This window comes from Rhinatrema bivittatum, chromosome 2 (genome assembly GCF_901001135.1).
Source record: "Rhinatrema bivittatum chromosome 2, aRhiBiv1.1, whole genome shotgun sequence".
NCBI lineage: Eukaryota > Metazoa > Chordata > Amphibia > Gymnophiona > Rhinatrematidae > Rhinatrema > Rhinatrema bivittatum.
The window spans coordinates 23332593-23355397 of NC_042616.1; the positions used below are offsets into that span (position 1 = coordinate 23332593).

The following is a 22805-nucleotide window of genomic DNA, read 5'->3' on the forward strand; positions in this document are numbered from 1 at the left end:
CCCAGTACCAGCTGGGGGGGGGGGGGGGGGGCCATAGGCTGGATCCCCCAGGGCTTCCTCGCACTAAATACACAGGGTGGTGGCCTCCTCGTGCTGTGCGGCTCAGATGTGGCATGCTGGGCAGAGGCCGAGCCTCTTTTCCGGTGGTGCCATGGATTTGTGCGCGTAAATACTGTTAAGCGCTCCGGTGCGTCAAAGTTGTGCGCATAGATTTGGCGCACTGTTGTGTGCACAAATCGCAGTTATGCGCCCGGCACAGTAAGCACGGTGTTATGTGCGACATTGTGCGCACCAGGTATTTGTGTGCATGACTCGGAACGGCGGGCAGGGCAGCGAACAAATCAAAATGGTGGCGGCGACCACGTGGACAATATGGCGACCACCTCGGGGGGGGGGGTTCTCCATGTGGGAGGACCTTTGGATCTAACCAGGGTCTAGCCCTGCTAGGGTAGATCAACCCGGTGGCACTGGTCCCGACTGGCGACCTGTGCGACTTCTCGAGCTTCGGAGACCGGAAACTTTAAATAGATTTCTACCTTACCTTGGCTCGGCGCTTCCCGGTCTCATTCCGGGCAGTCTCCAGCTGCAGGGGAAGAGGGAAAATACCTTCACTGTACAGGAGAGCAGGGCTCGTCTGTACAGGTAAGATTTATTATTTTGGGTTTTCTTTGGTAAATTTACTCAAACGCTGTATGAGCGTACATATTTTGGGTTTTCTCCATTGAATTTGTTCTAACGCTGTGAGAGCGTGCAGGTAGTCCCTAACTGCTAAGGAGACGGAAAATACTGAAGAGCTGCACTTCCTGCAGGGGTATATGTACTAGGGCTGACGTCAGATTGAAATCTGATCTGTCTCCAACTGCTATCAGGAGCACACTATACCCGTTGGTTCTGAGTCCATCTGCTACACGCTAGGAAATGGCCCCTTTCTTCGTCATGGCTGTTAATGGAACAGTTAGTGAAGATTAGTTCTTGATGAATGTTCTGTAATAGTTGGTAAATCCCAGAAATCATCTAAGAGCCTTTAGACCTGTGGGCTGTGTCCATTTTTGGATGCTCTCCAGCTTCTGTGGGTCCATCTGGAAACCTTGTTTGGAGCAATGTATCCTAAGAAAGGTACGGATTCCTTGTGGAATTCGCATTTAGACAATTTGGCGTAAAGGTGGTTCTCATGGAGTCTGTGTAGCACACTCTTGACATCCTCCAGATGGGTGTTCAGGTCCTGGGAGAATATTAGGATGTCGTCCAAGTAGACGACACATTTATAGAGCAGGTCGTGCAGTATGTCGTTCATCATGTTTTGGAAGACGGCCGGGGCATTGCACAGGCCGAAGGGCATCACCATGTACTCAAAATGCCCGTCCCTGGTGTTGAAGGCCATCTTCCATTCATCGCCAGAGCGGATGCGAACTAGGTTATAGGCTCCCTTGAGATCCAGTTTGGAGAATATCTTGGCTCCCTGTAGTCTGTCAAATAGCTCTGAGATGAGTGGTAAGGGATAGCGGTTTTTCACAGTGATCTCGTTAAGACCTCGATAATCAATGCATGGATGCAATGTTCCGTCCTTCCCCAAAAAAGAAGAAGCCTGCGCCAGCAGGAGACTTGGAGGATCTTATGAAGCCTTTCTGAAGATTCTCCTATATGTATTCAGACATAGCTTTATTTTCTGTAACAGAGAGAGGTAAACTCTTCCTTTAGGTGGTTCAGTGTTGGGCTTCAGATTGATGGCGCAGTCATAGTATCTGTGTGGAGGTAGTACATCTGCAGCTTCTTTGGAAAATACATCCTGGAAGGATGCATACTGAGGCAGCAAACCAGGCATCAACGGGGTCATTGGCATGCAGGGTATTGGAGAGACTTCCATCAGACATTTACCATGGCACTCTGGACCCCAACGTGACAGATCGAGAGTGGCCCAATTAAATTGAGGCATATGCTTCTGCAGCCATGGTAACCCCAGCACTAGAGGGTGCATGGCCTTTTCTAGCACGAAGAAGGAAATAATCTCTGTATCAAGAGCGCCAGTGCGTAAGCTCACTGGTTCGGTGATCAGAGTTACTTTGCCCGGTAAGGGCTCCCCATGAATTGAAGATAGGAGTAGTGGAGATGTCATGGTAGTGGTGGGGGTCCACAAATGCTCTACTAATCGCTTTAAAATGAAATTACCTCCTGCCCCAGAATCCACGAGGGCAAGGGTCTTGTATTCTAGAGGTCCGCAGATTAAGGAGACAGGGAGAGAGAGAGTGGAGGAGAAGGTGCAGTTAGACCTAAGACGAGTCCTCCAGCAGGACTTAGGTCTGCCAGTTTACCGGACAAATAGGGTATGTTTGCACAGCATGATCAGCTTGACCACAATACATGGATAGTCCCAACCTCTTTCGTGTTCTTCTCTCTTTTGAAGTCAGGTGACTGCAGCCTAATTGCATAGGTTCTTCCTCATCGACCCAAAGGAACAGGCCTGGTTGTAGATTTAACTCGAGTGTCTTCCTGAGGGGCTTTCCTGGGAGACTTGGTCTGTTGAACCTTGTCACAGAGTCGGCGATCAATCCTGGTTGCCAACTTTATTAGTTCAGCCAGGGTCTCAGGCATCTCGCAAGCCACTTGCTCGTCTTTCAGACGGGAGTTCAGCCCTTCAAAGAAGAGGGTCTTCAGGCATTTAGGGTACCAGTGCAATTCTGATACCAACATCTTGAATTCTATGGTGAAGTCTGATAAAATTCTGTTACCTTATTTAAGGTGAACCAATGAAGATCCTGCAATCGTATACCAGGCAGGGTCGTCTAATACTGATCGGAACAGTTCAAGGAACCTGGTGAGGTTATGCAGGATGGGGTCATCGTGCTCCCACAGCGGAGAGGCCCAAGCCAGTGCTCCTCCGTCCAGATAAGACAAGATGTAGGTGGTCTTGGCATAAGCTGTGGGATAACGGTTAGGTTGCAGGGAGAAGTGCATGCAACCTTGATTGATAAATCCTCTACACTTCCAAACTTCCCCTGAGAAGCGGGTTGGAGTGGATAGAGGAATCATCGTCTTGACCGTCACTTCTGGCGGTGTAACTTCTTTACCTGTGGTATTCGGTACATTCATCTGTGCGTGCAGCTGATTTAATATGGCAGTCAAATTCTCCAGTGAGTTCTGCTGTTCGGAGATTCACTGCGCCAGGCCTGGGATGGCCTGCAATGTGGTGAGCTGAGCCGAATCCATGGAGTTAGCAATCTGTAATGGCTTTGAGGTGTTTGAGTAGATTCTCGGGTGCTGTGGAGATGACCACGCCCACAGGGAGGGGCCCCGTGAGGAACCACAGCACTAGGCTAGACTCTGGACGCACAAACACAGGAAACAGTCTCTTTATTATACAACTGAAGGATATCACCAGAGGTGGCAGTAGTGAGGTGATTCGATGGTAGCAGTCTGGGGACCCTCGGTTGAGGGGACCCGTCTCACCGAGATGTAACAGGGAGATCCAGGTGCAGATTCCCAGTGTAGCAGAGCTGTAGATGAGACAGACTGAGATGGTTAGATACTCACAAGTTGATAGCTGTATGGGTGAAGATACCAGCAGGCAGATGTAGTTGAGTACAGGCACCGAACCAAGAAGAGCAGTCCCCCAAGGAGCGAGTACATGATTCCAGATAGGCACCTGAAATAAAGCAAAGGGCCTCCAAGGAGCAGGTACCCAAGTTAGAGAAATACCCCAAGGGGCAGAGAGGCTTCCGGCGGCAGCACAGAAGCAGCAGAGAAGCTCAGACCAGAGGCTTTCCATCCATTCACGATCCTTGCTAACTCGATGAGCTAGCAAACAAGGGCAGGCTAAATACCCGGATGTCCTGACATCACCCGGAGGGTCGCTCCCAAGGTTCCCTCTATGACATGGATAAAAGACGTGGGTAGCGCGCATGCGCACCCTAGGAAGCTCTTAGAAGAAACATGGCATGAGGCCTTGCCATTGCCATTCCAGGAACGTTGGAGAGAGCGGCAAGCAGACGCGGTGGTGGCCATCTTTACAAGGCTGTCGGGGACAGCAGAGAGAAAGGTGAGGCACAAAGGTCGAAGCCATCTGAGACCGACGGACGCAACAGTATCATCAGGAGGTGGCAACTGCCGTGGCATACAAGTTATCCCCATACTTGGTTTCCCAAATTGCTAAACTCATGTCCTTGTTGGTTGCTGTCCCCTTTTCCCCCTGCAGGTAAAGCAGAGAGCAATAATGAGTTGCATCAACAGTATGAAGGCTTGTTGGTTAAGGGTAGTAACCACCACACCAGCAAGTTACCCCTGAATGGTATCCATAAAAGGGAAAAAACAAGAGGCTTTATGCAAGGAAGACAAAATAGGATTCTTCTTCGGCTCAGACATGGAATCTGCACCAAGAACACTTGGCATCTTTAATGTCTGGGAAATCAGGGCCGGCAGTTCATCTCTGAAAAAAAACACAACCTGGTTCGATACGGTTCCAGTCCTTTAGGAATTTCCCCATCTTCCAGGGAATCAGGATCTGCCTCATCATCAGTGCCATCCAGGTTCCTGTCGGGAATACCCGCAGCAAACTGAGGCGTGCTCTGGCACTTAAACATAGAACTGGAAGAGGGAGGGTGAGGGTCCGACCTGACAGGACTGCGCTTGAAGAAAGGATTGCAAACCCTGAAAAAAGTCCACCCAAGAAAAAGCAGCCGGATCCAAGCCAAACCCGGAAGGAACTGGAGCGGGGCCCACTGAACCACCATCCCCTGTGGGGGAACCAGTCAAGGGAGTTCCAAGATCCGGCGATCCTCCAGATGGATCCTTAACCAAACCATCTTCAGGCTGGGAGGATCCAGGCTTAGCGAAATCAGAGGAAGACAACTCTCCCGGAGCCGTATGCAGCACAGACACAGGTTAGAGGACACATCAGGCTGAGATGCCAGAATATGACAGGCAACAGAGAGAAAGGCACTTAGGTTTCTTAGTCACCGGCACCATCCGTGCACAGCCAGCGAAGAATGTACGTCCAGCCAGCTCGCACTGAAATATTGCAAGCGCACAAAATTTATGCGCACCAATAGTACGTGCCACAAACACACACACACACACACACACAAACTGTGCACCTAAACCTGGGCGCAACACCAAGCTTAAAAACTTTTGTGCAGTGTGGAAGAAACAAGCCTTGCTGCGGGGCCTAGCCCACCGCCAGACTGCAAGTTCCCCTAACCTCAACGGGAGCGGGAATGAAAGTCGGAACAGCGCACAGAGCACGGAGACTGGAGGAAGTCCTGCAGACCCCTCTGTAACGTCTCTGTCTTCACTACATTTTTTATTATTTTATTATTATTTTTTAACTTACCTGAGCTCAGTCCTTACCGGCTGAGTACAGAGCACCACCACTTTCGGCCTCCTGCACCCGCTGCCTTTAAGCTGTACAATTGTTTAGCCTCAGCCTTACTGTTACTTATTCCAAAGGGTTTCAGTTCCCTAATTATCTTTATTTTTAGATTAGACTGCTTGCTGTGGCTAAACCTTCGGGGGAGGCTTCTCTCCTGGATCCCTTTTCTGTAATATATGTCTCAGGAATCGCACAGGAAGACTTTTCCTATTTAGAATTGTACAGATAAATTCATCTTTTATTAGTATTGAATCCTAACAGCAAGCATACATTTCATTATATGTACATAGGTTATAAGTATTTTATAAAATGTTCCAGTATAACTGTAAGAATGGTCGTCTTCCTGGGGAGAAGGGTACAATGCAATGTACATGCTGATAGAGTGCAGGCCTTCTCCAAATATCCAGTGCTCCAACCACCCCTTATATACAGGTTTTTCTCTCTGTCTGACCTCAAGCCCTCTGCACGCAGTCAGCAGTCATCCTTCTGACCGCCAGGACACACATTTTCCTTCATTCTACAAATAGCTTAACTTCTCCCATCTGTTTCCCCTTTGGTGCTCTCATGCACAGTTCCCACAGATAAAACAAAACTTTGGGTTCACAGTGATTCACAGGCACATGCATACGTCTTCTGCCAGATACCAAGTTTCTCACAGGACAAGCAGGATGGTTGTCCTCACAAATGGGTGACATCGAGGATGGAGCCCACCACGGAAAACTTCTGTCAAAGTTTAACAGAACTTTGACTGGCCCCTACTGGGCATGCCCAGCACGGCACTGACCCTGCAGCCAGCAGGTGTCTCCCTTCAGTCTTCTTTTTTCCGCGCAGCAGTTGCCACGCGGTGAAAGGAGCTCTTCTTACCACGTTCCTGACAGGAATTCGGTTTTTTCTTTCCGAAGAAAATTTGCCCCTCAGGGGTCTCCCTTCGACAAATTTTTGTCACCTTCGCGGAATCCGGTAAGTTTTTTGCCGTTTTTTATCGACTGCCGTCGATTTTTGGCCCTCGAGGCCTGTTGGCACTTACCGATCCCGCGGCTAAATTTGGCCCTAGGCCATGGCGACGGGGTTCCGTCGATGTCCGGATTGCACCCGGACTATGTCAATCACAGACCCCCATAGGGTTTGTGTTTTGTGTTTGGGTAGTGAGCATGATGTCCTGACTTGCACCAAATGTGCCTTAATGACACCTAAGGGTCGCAAAGCCAGGATGGAGAAGATGGGGCTCCTCTTCCATGCACCCACCCCAACGCCATCGATAGCATCGACGTCATCGGAACCGGCACCGAAGTTGCACCACCACCGTCAACCCTCCGGTGACCATCCACCATCGATGACTTCCCGGCCGTCGACTCCTGTCCCCTCCCCGGATGGGCGAGGAGACCGGAAGGACAAGCATCGCCATCGACGGCACAAGTCTCGGCCCGTCGAGGATCCACAACCATCGACCTCTGAACAGGCCGAGCCACCGACTAAAAAGCCTCGGTCAGACCTGGCACCGTCCACGTCTCGTTCGCAGGCACCGAGGAAACCCTCACCCTCTCGGGGTGCGGGAGCCGTGATCCCACCGGTTACGGTGGTCCCTCCGGCTCTGCCTCAGCCTCCCTCTCCCGTCGAGCCGGGTATCGTTACCCCTGGTCTCCGGGCAGAACTGGACCGGCTGGTCCAGGAGGCCATCGAGAAAGCGATGCGAAGGTTCCAACCTCCACCGGCACCGTCTCCGGCGTCGATTCCGGCACCGTCTCCGGCACCGAGGAGGGAACCGACCACCGAGCCTTTGGTGGACGCTCTAGCACCGCTACTGCGCCGCATGGAGGCACTTGTGACGGCCCTTCCATCGGTGATTCCAGTAGCACCGACAACACCATCGTCTCTGACAGGATTTTCATCGGCAGGAGAAACACCGTTTCTGATTCCCCCGTCTGGGGTGGTCCCATCGGTGCCTTCGCATATCTCTCCACCGATCTATCCTTCGGCTCCATCGATTCCAAGACCGGCACCGATTCCATCGGCAGGCCCGAAACCCTCGATGCCATTCTCAATTCCACCTGCAGCACCGATTCCATCACGGTTTCATTCGATGCCTTCGGATCCTCAACCAGGTCCTTCAGGGCTTCAAGCCCCACATGATCCTTACGATACCTGGGGTGATGATACATCTTCTGACACAGATTTACCTTCACCACCATCTCCTACAGAGAGTAGAAAACGATCTCCTCCTGAGGATCTCTCCTTTATTAATTTTGTAAAGGAGATGTCAGAAATTGTACCTTTTCAGCTGCAATCTGAGACCGATGACAGACACCAGATGATGGAACTGCTCCAATTTCTGGATGCTCCAAAAATCATCGCTTCCATCCCCATTCACCAGGTGTTTCTTGACCTTTTAAAGAAAAACTGGGAATCTCCTTCATCTGTGTCTCCAGTTAACAAGAAGGCTGACTCCACATACCTCGTCCAGTCAGCACCAGGTTTTCAGAAGCCTCAACTAGATCATCGCTCTGTTGTGGTTGAGTCCGCGCAAAAGAAGGCCAAGCGTCTAAAGCCACACTCTTCCACTCCACCTATCAAGGACAATAAATTCCTGGATAGTGTGGGACGGAAAGTGTATCATGGGGCTATGTTGATTTCACGCATAGCTTCATACCAACTTTACATGACTCAATATAACAGAGCCATCCTTAAACAGATGAAAGACTACGCTGACACTTTGCCGGACCAATACCAGCCACAACTTCAAACCCTTCTTAACAAAGGGTTTGAGGCAGGGAAGCACGAGATCAGAACGGCCTATGACATCTTCGACGCTTCCACAAAAGTTTCAGCTACTGCCATCTCAGCCAGACGCTGGGCTTGGTTAAAGTCATCCAACCTTCGCCCAGAGGTCCAGGATAGTCTAGCTGATTTACCCTGCTTAGGGGACAATTTGTTTGGAGAACAAATTCAGCAGATTGTGGCAGAATTAAAAGATCACCACGAGACGTTGAAACAACTTTCATCTGTTCCATCTGAGGTGTCCTCCAAACAACCACCTAAGAAGGACTCTAAAAAGTCGTTCTTTCGGCCACGTCGTTACTATCCTCCATCGGCCAGGCCTCGTCCTGCTCGATCCTCCAACAGACCTCAGCCACGTCAGCCTAGGAAACAAAGACCTGCTGTAGCCCCACCTCCTGGGCCTGCGGCGGGCCTTTGACTTCCCTGTACGGAGCACATGCCACATCCCACTCCCAGACATCCCGGTAGGGGGTCGACTGTACCACTTTTTACAACGCTGGATACAGATCACCTCAGACCAGTGGGTGCTAGCAATTATCGCACAGGGTTACCACCTCAACTTCATAACTCTTCCGGCAGACTCCCCGCCTCTTCAAGCATGGCGTCTAACCAGCCATTTGACTCAATTACAACAGGAAGTATCCCTTCTTCTGCAATCAAATGCTATAGAACCCGTCCCTCCCTCTCAACGAGGGAAGGGATTCTATTCCAGGTACTTCCTCATCCCAAAGAAATCAGGGGGACTACGTCCCATTTTGGACCTTCGGGCCCTCAACAAATACCTTCAAAAAGAAAAGTTCAAGATGGTAACCCTGGGCACGCTGCTCCCTCTGCTGCAAAAGGGGGATTGGCTGTGCTCTCTCGACCTCAAGGACGCTTATACCCACATTGCGATTACACAATCCCATCGCAAGTATCTGCGGTTTCTGGTAGGCCGCGACCATTATCAATACTGGGTACTACCTTTCGGTCTGGCATCTGCTCCACGAGTCTTTACCAAATGTCTCGTAGTAGTAGCAGCATTCCTCAGGAAGGAAGGTGTCCACGTCTACCCCTACCTGGACGATTGGCTAATCAGGGCCTCCACCCCTCAGATTGCTCAATCCTCCCTAAAATTGACAATTCACACACTCCTTTCCTTAGGGTTTCTTGTCAATTACGAGAAATCTTGCTTAGTCCCATCTCAAACCTTATCCTTCATTGGGGCAGACTTGGACACCTTACAGGCAAAGGCCTACCTTCCGCTTCAAAGGGTCCAAACTCTCATGTCCCTTGCTCGCCAGCTACAGTCTCAGAACACTGCCACGGCTCGCCAATTCCTCATTCTCCTCGGACACATGGCATCCTCGGTTCAAGTCACTCCCATGACCCGACTAGCCATGAGAGTAACACAATGGACTCTGCGACACCAATGGATTCAAGCTCTTCAGCCTCTGTCCTCCATAGTCACAGTTACACAAGCGCTACGCCTGTCTTTAACCTGGTGGACGACTCAAGTCAACCTCCTTCAGGGATTGCCTTTTCTCCTACCAGATCCACAAGTAACCCTAACCACCGACGCTTCCCACATCGGTTGGGGAGCCCATGTGGACGATTTCCAAACCCAAGGGTTATGGTCACCAGAGGAAGCCGAGCACCAGATAAATTTCTTGGAACTTCGAGCAATCCGCTACACGCTCAAAACTTTCCAAGATCATCTATCGAATCAGATAATCTTAATCCAGACAGACAACCAAGTGGCCATGTGGTACATAAACAAGCAGGGAGGCACAGGCTCCTTCCTTCTGTGTCAGGAAGCTGCGCAGATTTGGGCAGAAGCCCTCTCCCACTCCATGTACCTCAGGGCCACTTACCTGCCGGGAGTAGACAATGTGTTGGCAGACCAACTAAGCCGTGTCTTCCAACCACACGAGTGGTCACTCGATCCTCTGGTAGTGACCTTTCTGTTTCACAAGTGGGGTTATCCCCACATAGACCTCTTTGCTTCTCCACAGAACCACAAAGTGGACACTTACTGCTCTCTCATTCGGAGCCAGCACTCTCGGCCGAGGGATGCCTTCTCCCTCAAGTGGACGACAGGTCTGCTCTATGCATTCCCTCCACTTCCTCTTCTGTCAAGGACTCTCGTGAAGCTTCGCCAGGACGTAGGAACCATGATCCTGATAGCACCCCACTGGCCACGCCAAGTGTGGTTTCCCATACTTCAGGATCTCTCCATCCGCAGGCACATCCCTCTGGGAACGGATCCGCATCTGCTCACTCAAAACGACGGATGCCTCCTCCATCCCAACCTCCAAGCCTTGTCCCTGACGGCATGGATGTTGAAAGGTTAGTCCTTCAGCCATTTAACCTTTCGGATTCGGTTTCTCGTGTCCTGATAGCTTCACGAAAGCCCTCCACCAGAAGATCCTATTCATATAAATGGAAAAGGTACACATCATGGTGCACTTCTCAGTCCCTTGATCCCCTTTCCTGTCCAATCTCTAAGTTCTTGGACTATTTATGGCATCTATCAGAATCAGGTCTAAAGACCTCTTCCATTAGGATGCATGTCAGTGCGGTAGCCGCCTTCCATAAAGGTATACAGGGTGTCCCTATTTCAGTACAACCCCTGGTAACACGCTTTCTTAAAGGCTTGCTCCATCTGAAGCCACCCTTACGTCCTCCGGCCCCATCTTGGGACCTAAATCTGGTTCTTGGTCGTCTAATGAAACCACCTTTCAAACCTCTCCACTCCTGTGACCTGAAATATCTCACATGGAAAGTGTTATTCCTTTTGGCTATCACTTCAGCTCGCAGGGTTAGTGAATTACAGGCCCTAGTTACCTATCCGCCTTACACTAAACTCCTGCAGGACCGGGCGGTACTCCGCACTCACCCTAAATTTTTACCTAAGGTAGTTTCGGAATTTCATATCAATCAATCCATCATACTACCTATCTTCTTTCCCAGGCCCCACTCCAACTCTGGGGAACAGACTCTGCATACCCTAGACTGTAAACGGGCTCTAGCTTTTTATCTAGACCATACAGTTTCTCACAGGAAGAGCACTCAATTATTCGTCTCTTTCCATCCTAACAAGTTAGGACAACCTGTGGGTAAGCAGGCTCTCTCCTCCTGGTTGGCGGACAGCATTTCTTTTTGCTATCAGCAAGCTGGCATTCCTTTCCAAGACCGTGTCAAAGCACACTCTGTGAGGGCCATGGCGACTTCAGTAGCACACCTTCGATCGGTGCCGCTTCCTGACATCTGCAAAGCTGCAACCTGGAGTTCCCTCCATACCTTTGCAGCCCACTATTGTTTGGATAAAGCTGGAAGACAGGATTCCATCTTCGGCCAATCTGTCTTGCGTAACCTTTTTTCCAACTTGATGTACCAACACCCTTCCACCTTCCCGGGAGGGTGCGGATGCCCTTTCCCAAATTCCACCCCAGTTGTTGTGCCTGTTGCACGCCGTTGGGTGCATTTGGTGCAAGTCAGGACATCCTCAGCTCGGTACTCACCCATTTGTGAGGACAACCATCCTGCTTGTCCTGTGAGAAAGCAAATGTTGCTTACCTGATGTAACAGGTGTTCTCACAGGACAGCAGGATGTTAGTCCTCACGAAACCCACCCGCCACCCCGTGGTGTTGGGTTCGTTTTATTTTTTACTTTTTAGGCACTGCCTGTAGCTTTGAAAATCAGACTGAAGGGAGACCCCTGCTGGCTGCAGGGTCAGTGCCGTGCTGGGCATGCCCAGTAGGGGCCAGTCAAAGTTCTGTTAAACTTTGACAGAAGTTTTCCGTGGTGGGCTCCATCCTCAATGTCACCCATTTGTGAGGACTAACATCCTGCTGTCCTGTGAGAACACCTGTTACATCAGGTAAGCAACATTTGCTTTCCCTGTGTTGCTGCAAAGGAACAAGAACAGTACAAGTTTCCACAGTTTTACAGCCCTTAGGTCTCAAAAGGTCACAGGTTGTTGCAAAACTGTTACAAGGGTCAGGTCTTGTCTCTACATTTCCCTCTTGAGGAATTCCAGAATTAGGAATTCCTCACTATTAGGGAAAAATGAAAGAGCAATGGGTGCACTGGTAGGCAGGGTTCTTCGGCAGTGATTATAGATTATTCAGTGGGGATCCGGGAAACCCCCCCACCACTTTTCTTCTCCTGGTGCTGCTGGTTTTTCTCCCTTGCTACCTGCTCCATTGATGGAGCCGTGGCTGCAGTGATTGTCCCCGTGCTGTGAGTGTCCTTGCCCCTCCTTTGCTGCCTAAAGCCCCTCCTCCTGCTTTGCGTGATGTTCAGATGCGACGTAAGGATTCCTGAAGCCCTAGTAATCTTATAATATATTGAGAAAATAACATAGGTTTCCCAATCTTACTTGTGTCTGTAGAAATTATTTTGCTTTTACTGGTTGAGAAAAAGGGATCTCAGGTATTAGCACAGGGAAGAGATCTCAGGGATGGGAGGGAGAGGGAAAGAGTATAAAAAGACCAGGGATGGGGTGAGAATAAGGAGAGAGGATTAAGGACAGGAGATTAGAAAGTTTGAAAAAGAGGGGGAGGTTTGGAAATCTAGGATGGGGTAAGAGGAGGAAGGAGAAGAGGGGAGGATGGAGTAAGAGGGATTTCAGAGAAGAGGATCTGGGATTGGGCAGCAGGAGAAAGGTAGGAAGGAGAGGAGGTTCCATTACCTGCAGACAGAATCTGAGATTCAGGGAGAGAGATCCAAATTGCTATTGCTGTAGTGGGGAGTGGGAGAGTGGCCCAGAAAAGAGGAGGAGATACTCCATGCCGCAGGAGACGGAGGGCACTGGGGAGACACCGGGCTGCTTCATTCTTACAGCATCAGAGATAAGCTGCCAATTTCTTATCAGGGGGTTCACCCCAGCTCTGTCTGCCTCAATCAAGCCCTTCCTGTTCCCTACACAAGAGAGGGGGGGGAAATCCAGGGCTGTGTGCACATTTACTGTGTGGCATTGACCCAATGACGTTTAGTAAAACATCCTCAGTGTATACTAGAAATGCAGATAATGCAAACCTTACCTAGACCTAGAGAGCTCAGGGTCTCATAATTCTCCTTCATCACCTCCCTGTAAAGCTCCTTCTGCTCTTCATCTAAATACCCCCACTCGTCCTGGGAGAAAGAGACAGCGATGTCCTCAAACGTCACCAGCATCTGAAACACAAACCAGAAACACTCAGGGACACGTGGAGGGGCTCAGCTGGCTTTAATCCCATAACATTTTATCATGGAAGAGGGGACACCAGGACCCCTCATCCCCAGGAACTGCCAGACTTGTTCCCCTGGACTCCGTTTCCTTTCTGGACCTCGGGGTTTACAAGTCTAATCCCAGAGACAGAGAATATCAATCGTCTCTGCCTGGATAAATCAGTGAATAATAAAACCCAAGATCTAACAGAACATTATCCAGAACATCAGGAACATCTGATTCTGTCACATCAGGAGGGCTCACTGTGCTCTCATCCTCCGGGTTTCCTCAGCCCCTAACCTTGGGTCATCTTTGATTCCTCTCCCTCCTCCAAAACACTGCTAAAGTGAGTCAGTTCCTCCTCTATAACACTGCTAAAATCTATCCCTTCCTCTCTGAGCCAAAACCCTCCTCCCCTCTCTTATCGACTTTTGTAACTTGCTCTGTGCTGACCTCCCGCTGAATCGTTTTTCTCCCCTGCAATCTCTTCAACATTCAGCTGCATGACCTCTCTTTCTTTAACCTCGCTGTGATCATGTAACCCCTCTTCTCAGGTTGCTATGTTGGCTCTCTGTCCACTTCCACCTACAGTTCAAGCTTCTCTCCCTCCCCTACAAATGCACTCACTCTGCAGCTCCTCATTTTCTTTCTTTTCTCTCCCTTCCTCGTCAACGCCATTCATCAGGCAAGTTGCCCTTATCTGTGTCTTTCTCCACCACTGCCACTTTTCAATTCTGTGCTTTCCACCTTGCTTTGCCGAATGCCTGGAAGAGACTTCCTGAGTCCATGTGTATTGCTCCCTCTCTGGCCATATTCAAATCCAGTTTAAAAACTCGCCTTCTTGATGCTGCTTTTAAATCCTAAGTTCTCTCTAAGACGCTTCTTCAATATTCCTGTTTGTTGTGCATGTTTGCCTTGATTAGACTGTAAGCTCCCTGGAGCAGGGACCATCTCCTGTGTGTGTCTATACAGTGCTGTGTATACCCAGTAGTGCTTTAAACATCATAAATAGTAGCAGTAGTGCTAAATCCTAACATATAGTTAGACATTTCAATGTCTGATTGCACATCGCTTTAAGATTTTTTTTCAAATTATGAGACGATCAAAATACAATCAATCAAATAAATAGCAGGGCAGGAAGAGTTTGGTGTCCTGGTCAGTAACATTGCTCCCATTTCTAGTTATTTCCATGGTTCACATGCTGGTTGATTAAGTGATGTATCCCATTTCAATAGAGCCTACAATCTAATCAAGACAGAGAGACAGGGCAAAAAACACTTGGGGAATTTATCTTAACAAAATAGTTAAAATTGAGGATGTAGAGGAGGAAGTGACGTCATTGGGCTTGATGGCTGCCTGAGCCATAAGCTCCGCAGCTAATTTTCTACAAAAAGTAAAAATGGGAGCGAGAAAGAAATTTAATAATGCCGAAATACACAAGAACCCGGTCTGAACACTTGGGTGATGGCTGCAAAACGAAAAACAGTAGATTTGCAATGTTTTTCATACCGGAAGATGGGAGACCGAGGGGACGAGACTGCCGACCAGGCTACGGGCAGAGAACCCTCAGAGGACTGTGCAGAAATGGCGGATGCCTTTAATATAACCTCGGAGGAGGCACCTACAAGAGCAGAATTTCGAGACTGGTATTGCAGCCTCCGCCAGGACCTAAAAAAGTGCAAGACAGAAATACAAGAAATGGTGGGCGAGTTCCACAAAGAATTAGCTGCGTTGGGGCAAAGGGTGAGGACATAGACACTCGAATGGATGCACAAGCAGAATCCAGCAAACAGCTTCACGAGACCTATTCTGGACTACAGGAAGATAATCTGAGTATGTGAGCCAAATTGGCTGATCTGGAAAATAGGGCCAGAAGAGGAAATTTACATTTCAGAGGATTTCATGAATTGAAGGAAAACGCTGACTGTACCGATACCATCCGCAGGTTCTGTGCATTTTTGCTGGATGCTTCCCCAGAACATGAGGGGGGCCAGCAGGCAACCATAAAACTAGATAGGGCCCATAGAGCCTTGAGAGCACCAGGTAATGGGCAACCAAGAGACATTATAGTATGCTTCCATGACCATAGCATAAAAGATCAAATAGCGGGAGCTGCACAGAAGCAAACGAGATGGACTTGGGAAAACCAGGAGATATCTGTATACGCGGATCTGTCTCAAGCCACACTCCAAAATAGACAGGAACTGAAAGAGGTGACTGCATTTCTTAGAAAAGAGAACATAAAATATAGATGGATGCACCCCTTCGGCTTAACATATACCTGGAATGGCGAATCTGCACGCCTCTTAAATATAGCGGATGCCATAAGAACCTTGAAGGACCGAGGATTCACTGCGACAACTGTGCAAGCAGTGGGTAATAAAAAATACCTACCTAAGGATCAACACCCCGATGACAATGGGCAAATATCAGAAATAGTCGGCTTAAAAGAAGTTCTGATCCCCAAAACAATCATATGGACAAGACATGAGACGCTACCCTTAAGGATCTACATTTAAGACGTCTGGCAATTACATCAACAGAGAGAACTCTGATACACTTCAGCAATGTGTAGCTTGGGGTATGGTTTATATCAGTGGTTCTCAACCTTTTTTCTGTCGGGACACACCTGACAGATGGTTCTCACATGCGTGACACACTGACCCATGATCGTCACAGGGCTAGATGTAAATGTACAGTTTGCATCCACGGGAACCCCCCTGATCCACAATAATGGATGTAAAGCAGCATTATGACATTCCCCATTCAACTCACTCTACAAAAAGATATTCTGGTTCTGGTGTCATCTCAGTAACAGCAACTCAAACTCCTTCTACTTCCAGGCTCAATAGCCCTACTTATGAAAAGACAGCAGTTTACCACCAATGCATGTCCTCTTGAGAAAACGCAACAAATAAGACTGATAAAACACTTACATGCTAGTAAAATATCTCATCTCTGTAAGAGACACAGAACCGACCTAACATACTCCCAGGATCTGTAGTAATGCACATAAACTAATCCACACACAGTTACACCTGTATTATGGAATACACTCAAACAGGAGCAACCCTATCTATGAAAAGGCAACACTATAAATATTAAATCAGGCCCTAAAAACCAATACACCTCTTATTAGGAAAACAGAACTAGCAAGCAGCTATAGATCCCCACACAGAAATAATTGTAAAACTATACTAATAAGCAGAATAAATGTTTCAAAACAGCTATGAACAGAATAACATCCAACAATTAAAAACTCATAAAAACTATTAAACATTCTCCAAACACCAATAAAATATTTCAAAAAAAGCAGACACATCACATAATATTAAATAATTAAAATGGCAGTCAATCAAGAAAAATAAACTTAAAAAGCCACCTTTACTTACCCCCTCCAGCAGCTCTCCTACTCCTCTTCCATGCAGGCTGTAGCACACACCAGAAGCAGCAGTAGTGGCTAAGCTCTATACTCATGGTCCTCTTCCTTAGGGCCCATGTCTCTCACACACACACACCGTACCAGTCATGCCCCCATGACCAGTTTCTGTTTCTCACACACCAATCATCTCCCAGTCTTTGACAAACACACCAGTCACCTTCCTGAACAGTTTCTCTCATGCCATACACACACACACAGGCTTCCCACTCCCGTGTTCCACTTACATATATGGGCTTCTCACTCTCATAATCACTTTCTCTTTCTCACATACACTCACCAGTCTCTCACTCCCATGCTTGTTCTCTCCACATGCACAGGCTTCTCATTCCCATAATCACTTTCTTTCTCTCACACATACACACACCAGTCACCTGATCTCTCTCATGCATACACACACACAGGCTTCCCACTCCCATGTTCTCTTTCAGATATACAGGCTTCTCACTCCCATGCTGTATCTCACACACTCCCAGCTTTCTCACTCCCATGCTCACTCTTCACATGCACAGGCTTCTTATTCCCATAATCACTTTCTCTCTCTCTCTCACACACACCCGTCACCTGATCTCTGTCATGCATACACACACACACACACACACACACACACAGGCTTCCCACTTCCATGTTCTGTCTTACATACACAGGCTTCTCCCTCCCATGCTGTGTCTCACACACACCCAGGTTCTCACTCCCATGCTCACTCTTCACATGCACAGGCTTCTCATTCCCATAATCACTTTCTCTGTTACACACACACACACACCCAGTCTCTCTCTCATTTCCATGCTCGCTCTCCACGTGCACAGGCTTCTCATTCCCTGAATCACATTCTCTCTCTCTCACATTCACATACACACCAGTCACACCGTCACCTTACCAACCAGTCTCTCTCATATACATGCACACACACAGGCTTCCCACTCCCATGCTCTCTCTCACATAATCAGGCTTCTCACTCCCATGCTTTCTTTCACATATACCCCCACAACACCAGGCTTCTTACTCCCATGCTTTCTCACATACCCAGAGTTCTCACTTCCATGCTTTTTCTCTCTCTCTCACACACACACACATCCCGGACTGTCTCACACTCTCACATACACATCAGTCATCTCCTTGAGCAGTCACTTTCATTGTCTCTCACATATACACATACATCAGCTCTCTGACCAGTTTCTCTCAATCACACACATACTCTCGATCAAATACATTCTCTCACTTACACACAGGCTCTCAATCACACTGCCGCTGCTAGTTTATCATGCGGCACGGCCTTTCTTCTTCCCGCGCACCGCGTATCACTTCCTGTTCCGGGGGGGGGGGGGGGGGGGGGGGGAATGCAGGCGCGGGAAGAAGAAAAGGCCAGCCGCGGATGCCACAGCTTTTTTTTTTTTTGCACCGCTGCCGTTCCCGCTGGGCTTGAACGTGCTGATAGCCCGGCGGCAACGGCAGCAGGGAAGAAAGAGCAGCGGGAGGGACCGGGAGCCACGCGACACCCCTGCCGGTGCTTGGCGACACACTGGGGTGTCGCGACACACCGGTTGAGAACCGCTGGTTTATATAATGTTGGCAAGTCAATATTTTAGATATAGAATGATGTAATTGATAAACGTTTACGCTTTCGGCCATAAGATTTGCATTTAGAGTATTCCTGATCAGTTAAAAGTTTTACGACTAGCTGGAGCCGTTAAGTTTATGACATTATCTGCCTGGAGGTCATGGCAGAACAGGGAAAAGGGGCAGGGGAATTAATAGAAGTGGGAAACTGCACATGCTATATAGACATAGGAAAGTGCGGAAATCAGGATATGGTTATTAGGCAACACCTTCAGAAAGACATGAAAGAGAGGAGGGGGGTCAGAAAAACTCCGGCGAACCTCTTTTCTAATGGTCACCAAACCTTGGATAAATGCGAAGGGTGATACACGTGAACGCTATATATAATAGAGGGGAGGGAAAAGAGTGGGGGATGGAGAAATTAGAGGGGGGGGGGATAACTAATTACCCAGTTATGGCCACGTTTCGATTGATAAACCTAAATGTTAAGGATCTTAATTCCCCATTCAAGCGACATATACTCTTTAAGGAGATCCTTAATCTCTGCACAGATATCATCTTTCTCCAAGCAACCCATCTGAAAAGCAGATACGAATCCCTTTTGAAAAATAGTCACTATCCCCATCAGTTCTTCACACCCTACTCTAAATCAGCTAAATATACGAGAGTCAGTATATTATATTCACAACATTTAGTGTTCAAAACACGAACATACATCAGGGACCCACTCGGCAGATATCTCATAATGCAAATACTAGTATATGGGATGGAATATATGCTCGTCAATGTTAAAGCCCCAAATCAGGAACAAGGAAGGTTTCTAATGGAGCTGCACCAGATCCTACTGAGCCATTGTAGGAGCAAATTAATCATTGGTGGGGATTTTAATCTGGTCAGAATACCCAAAATCGATGCCTCACGGGGGACAGTGGCCACCGCTCCCGTCCATAGAAAAATTACTCTTTTCCAAAATTCTGGTACATGAGGACATTCCCACCACATATGATAACTGCTAGCAAGACCCCAACCTCTCCAACATTTCGCCTTCCCTGATCTAGAAAATTTGGCAAGTCTAATGGGAGTTAGATGCTAACGAAACAGTAATTTATATCCTTGTTCTATAATAGAGGCAGAGATATGTTGCCATTAGAAAAAGCTCTAACATGCCTCCCAGTCACTTATTGCAAATGAACGCTGCATGTCCCTCTCCCATGCAATTATATATGGGAAGGGCTCTTTTGGTTTTGTAAACACCCTTGGTTACAAATCTCGCTTTTTCACAGAACCCCCAATTAATGTTTTCCCCTTGCTTAAATCTAACCTAACCTCCTTACTATAAAGAAATTGACTTAACTGCAGATAAAAGTAATAATCAGTCTTATCAAAGGGAAACTCAGTCTCAAGCTCGGCAAATTGTTTAGGCAGAGAACCATCCCACAGCTGCTCAAGCCAAGTACATCCCATTGTCTCTCCCGAGTGCGGGAACAGCCTGGAACAAAACTGGTATTACAGAAAATTGGTGTTCTATAAAAGAAATTTCGTTTCCCCACCAGTGATTCTTTCCATTTATCCCATAGCTGTAAAGTGAGAGACACAGTTGGTGGGACTAGTACCGGCAACATACGGTTCAGCCTAGGTAGCCAAACCAAAAAATTCGGGGTTCTGCCACCTAGTAGCCCCGACTCTAAACCTACCCATCTTTTCTCTGCACCGCTGAGATGCCAAATGATAATAGCCCGTAATTGTGACCCCAAGTAGTAGCGTTTTAGGCAGGGAACTCCCAATCCCCCACTATCTTTAGGAAGTAGCATAATCATTCTATTCACCCTAGGTGGTTTTCCTCATCCAAATATAATGCAACAAGTGCCTCTGCCATTGATTAATCTGATCCTCAGGTACTAGAATGGGCAGAGTCTGGAATAGGTAACTTAATCTAGGGAGAATATTCATTTTCACCACTGCTATTTGCCCCAACCAGGACAAATGTTTTCTTTCCCAAATTTGCAGGTCTTTCTGGATAGTCCCCCAAATGTTTATATAATTTAGGCGGAATAAGTACTCCAATCTATTACCCACCATTATTCCAAGATATTTGACTCCTGTAGGTACTATCTTAAAGGGGAATTGTCTATTAATGATAAGCATCTGCTCTGGTGGCAGAGTGATATTCGAAAATTCAGATTTCTCTGCATTTAACAGATATCCCGATATTTCTCCAAACTGAAGAAGTTCAGTCATTAAGAATGGGAGAGACTCTACAGAGTTTACCACAGTGAATAAGACGTCATCAGCAAACATAGACAACTTATATTCTTCCTGGTTGAGGCAGAAACCCTGTATATCTCAGTTTGCTCGCAATTTGATTGCCAGAGGTTCAAGGTATAGTGCAAAAAGGAGTGGAGAAAGTGGGCATCCCTGTCGAATCCCTCGGCATATGGGGAAAACTGGCGAGTACCCCCCCCATTAACCTTGATACATGCACTGGGCTGAGCATAAAGCTTTCTGACCTAGGTAAGGAAATTTTCTCCAATCCCAAACCTCCGTAATACCAAAAATAAATAATCCCAATGGACGAGATCGAAAGCTTTTCCGTGTCTATTGTGAGATTCCCTTGCCCACCATACCAAATCTACCACCCGCCTCACATTATCAGCTGCCAATCTCTCAGGTATAAACCCCGTTTGATCTGGATGAACCAACTACCCGGCTAATTTACTCAGTCGCTTGGCCAAAATCTTTGCTAGAAGTTTTAAATCTAAATTCAGGAGTGAAATAGGCCTGTACGACCCACAGAGTGTGGCATCCCGGCCAGGCTTTAGAACACTTATTCCAGCTCTGTTGGCGTTATCTATATTGCCTTCAAGAAGCAGTTCACTAAAGGCTTCCACATCAACCAACTGCTTATAAAAGCCTGCCGTGAAGCAATCTAATCCGGGCGACTTTCCCATCTTTAAATCCCATATCACCTGACTATCCTCCTCCACAGTTATACTTTTATTTAGTCTATCCTGACTACGATCATCCAATTTGGGAAAGACAACCTCCCCTAAATAAGCATCAATTTTAGCTTGAGTAATGTCAAGGCGAGGTGCATATAATTCCTCATATAAGAATATAAGAACATGCCATAGTGGGTCAGACCAAGGGTCCATCAAGCCCAGCATCCTGTTTCCAACAGTGACCAATCCAGGCCATAAGAACCTGGCAAGTACCCAAAAACTAAGTCTATTCCACGTTACCGTTGCTAATGGCAGTGGCTATTCTCTAGGTGAACTTAATAGCAGGTAATGGACTTCTCCTCCAAGAACTTATCCAATCCTTTTATAAACATAGGTATACTAGTGCACTAACCACATCCTCTGGCAACAAATTCCAGAGTTTAATTGTGCGTGGAGTAAAAAAGAACTTTCTCTGATTAGTTTTAAATGTGCCCCATGCTAACTTCATGGAGTGCCCCCTAGTCTTTCTAATACCTGAAAGAGTAAATAACCGATTCACATCTACCCGTTCTAGACCTCTCATGATTTTAAACACCTCTATCATATCCCCCCTCAGCAGTCTCTTCTCCAAGCTGAAAAGTCCTAACCTCTTTAGTCTTTCCTCATAGGGGAGCTGTTCCATTCCCCTTATCATTTTGGTAGCCCTTCTCTGTACCTTCTCCATCGCAATTATATCTTTTTTGAGATGCCAGAATTGTACACAGTATTCAAGTTGCGGTCTCACCATGGAGCGAAACAGAGGCATTATGACATTTTCCGTTTTATTCACCATTCCCTTTCTAATAATTTCCAACATTCTGTTTGCTTTTTTGACTGCCGCAGCACACTGAACAGACGATTTCAATGTGTTATCCACTATGACGCCTAGATCTCTTTCTTGGGTTGTAGCACCTAATATGGAACCCAACATTGTGTAATTATAGCATGGGTTATTTTTCCCTATATGCATCACCTTGCACTTATCCACATTAAATTTCATCTGCTATTTAGATGCCCAATTTTCCAGTCTCACATGGTCTTCCTGCAATTTATCACAATCTGCTTGTGATTTAACTACTCTGAACAATTTTGTGTTATCTGCAAATTTGATTCTCTCACTCATCGTATTTCTTTCCAGATCATTTATAAATATATTGAAAAGTAAGGGTCCCAATACAGATCCCTGAGGCACTCCACTGCCCACTCCCTTCCACTGAGAAAATTGTCCATTTAATCCTACTCTGTTTCCTGTCTTTTAGCCAGTTTGCAATCCACGAAAGGACATCGCCACCTATCCCATGACTTTTTACTTTTCCTAGAAGCCTCTCATGAGGAACTTTGTCAAACGCCTTCTGAAAATCCAAGTATACTACATCTACCGGTTCACATTTATCCACATGTATATTAACTCCTTCAAAAAAGTGAAGCATATTTGTGATGCAAGACTTGCCTTGGGTAAAGCCATGCTGACTTTGTTCCATTAAACAATGTCTTTC

At 47.4% G+C, this 22805-nt stretch overlaps 1 protein-coding gene across 3 annotated transcripts in view; it reads right to left on the reverse strand.

Moving 5' to 3' along the window:
- Positions 1-22805, reverse strand: part of LOC115083684 (gastrula zinc finger protein XlCGF57.1-like) — a 46615-nt gene that overhangs the window by 13239 nt on the left and 10571 nt on the right. For 2 of the 3 annotated variants that reach the window (XM_029587646.1, XM_029587645.1), the window contains exon 3: positions 13166-13298. In XM_029587646.1, the coding sequence (XP_029443506.1) occupies positions 13166-13298 (133 nt within the window). Of the gene's footprint in view, positions 1-13165; positions 13299-22805 lie in introns of those variants that run through there. The other variant, XM_029587647.1, reaches the window with a different exon arrangement.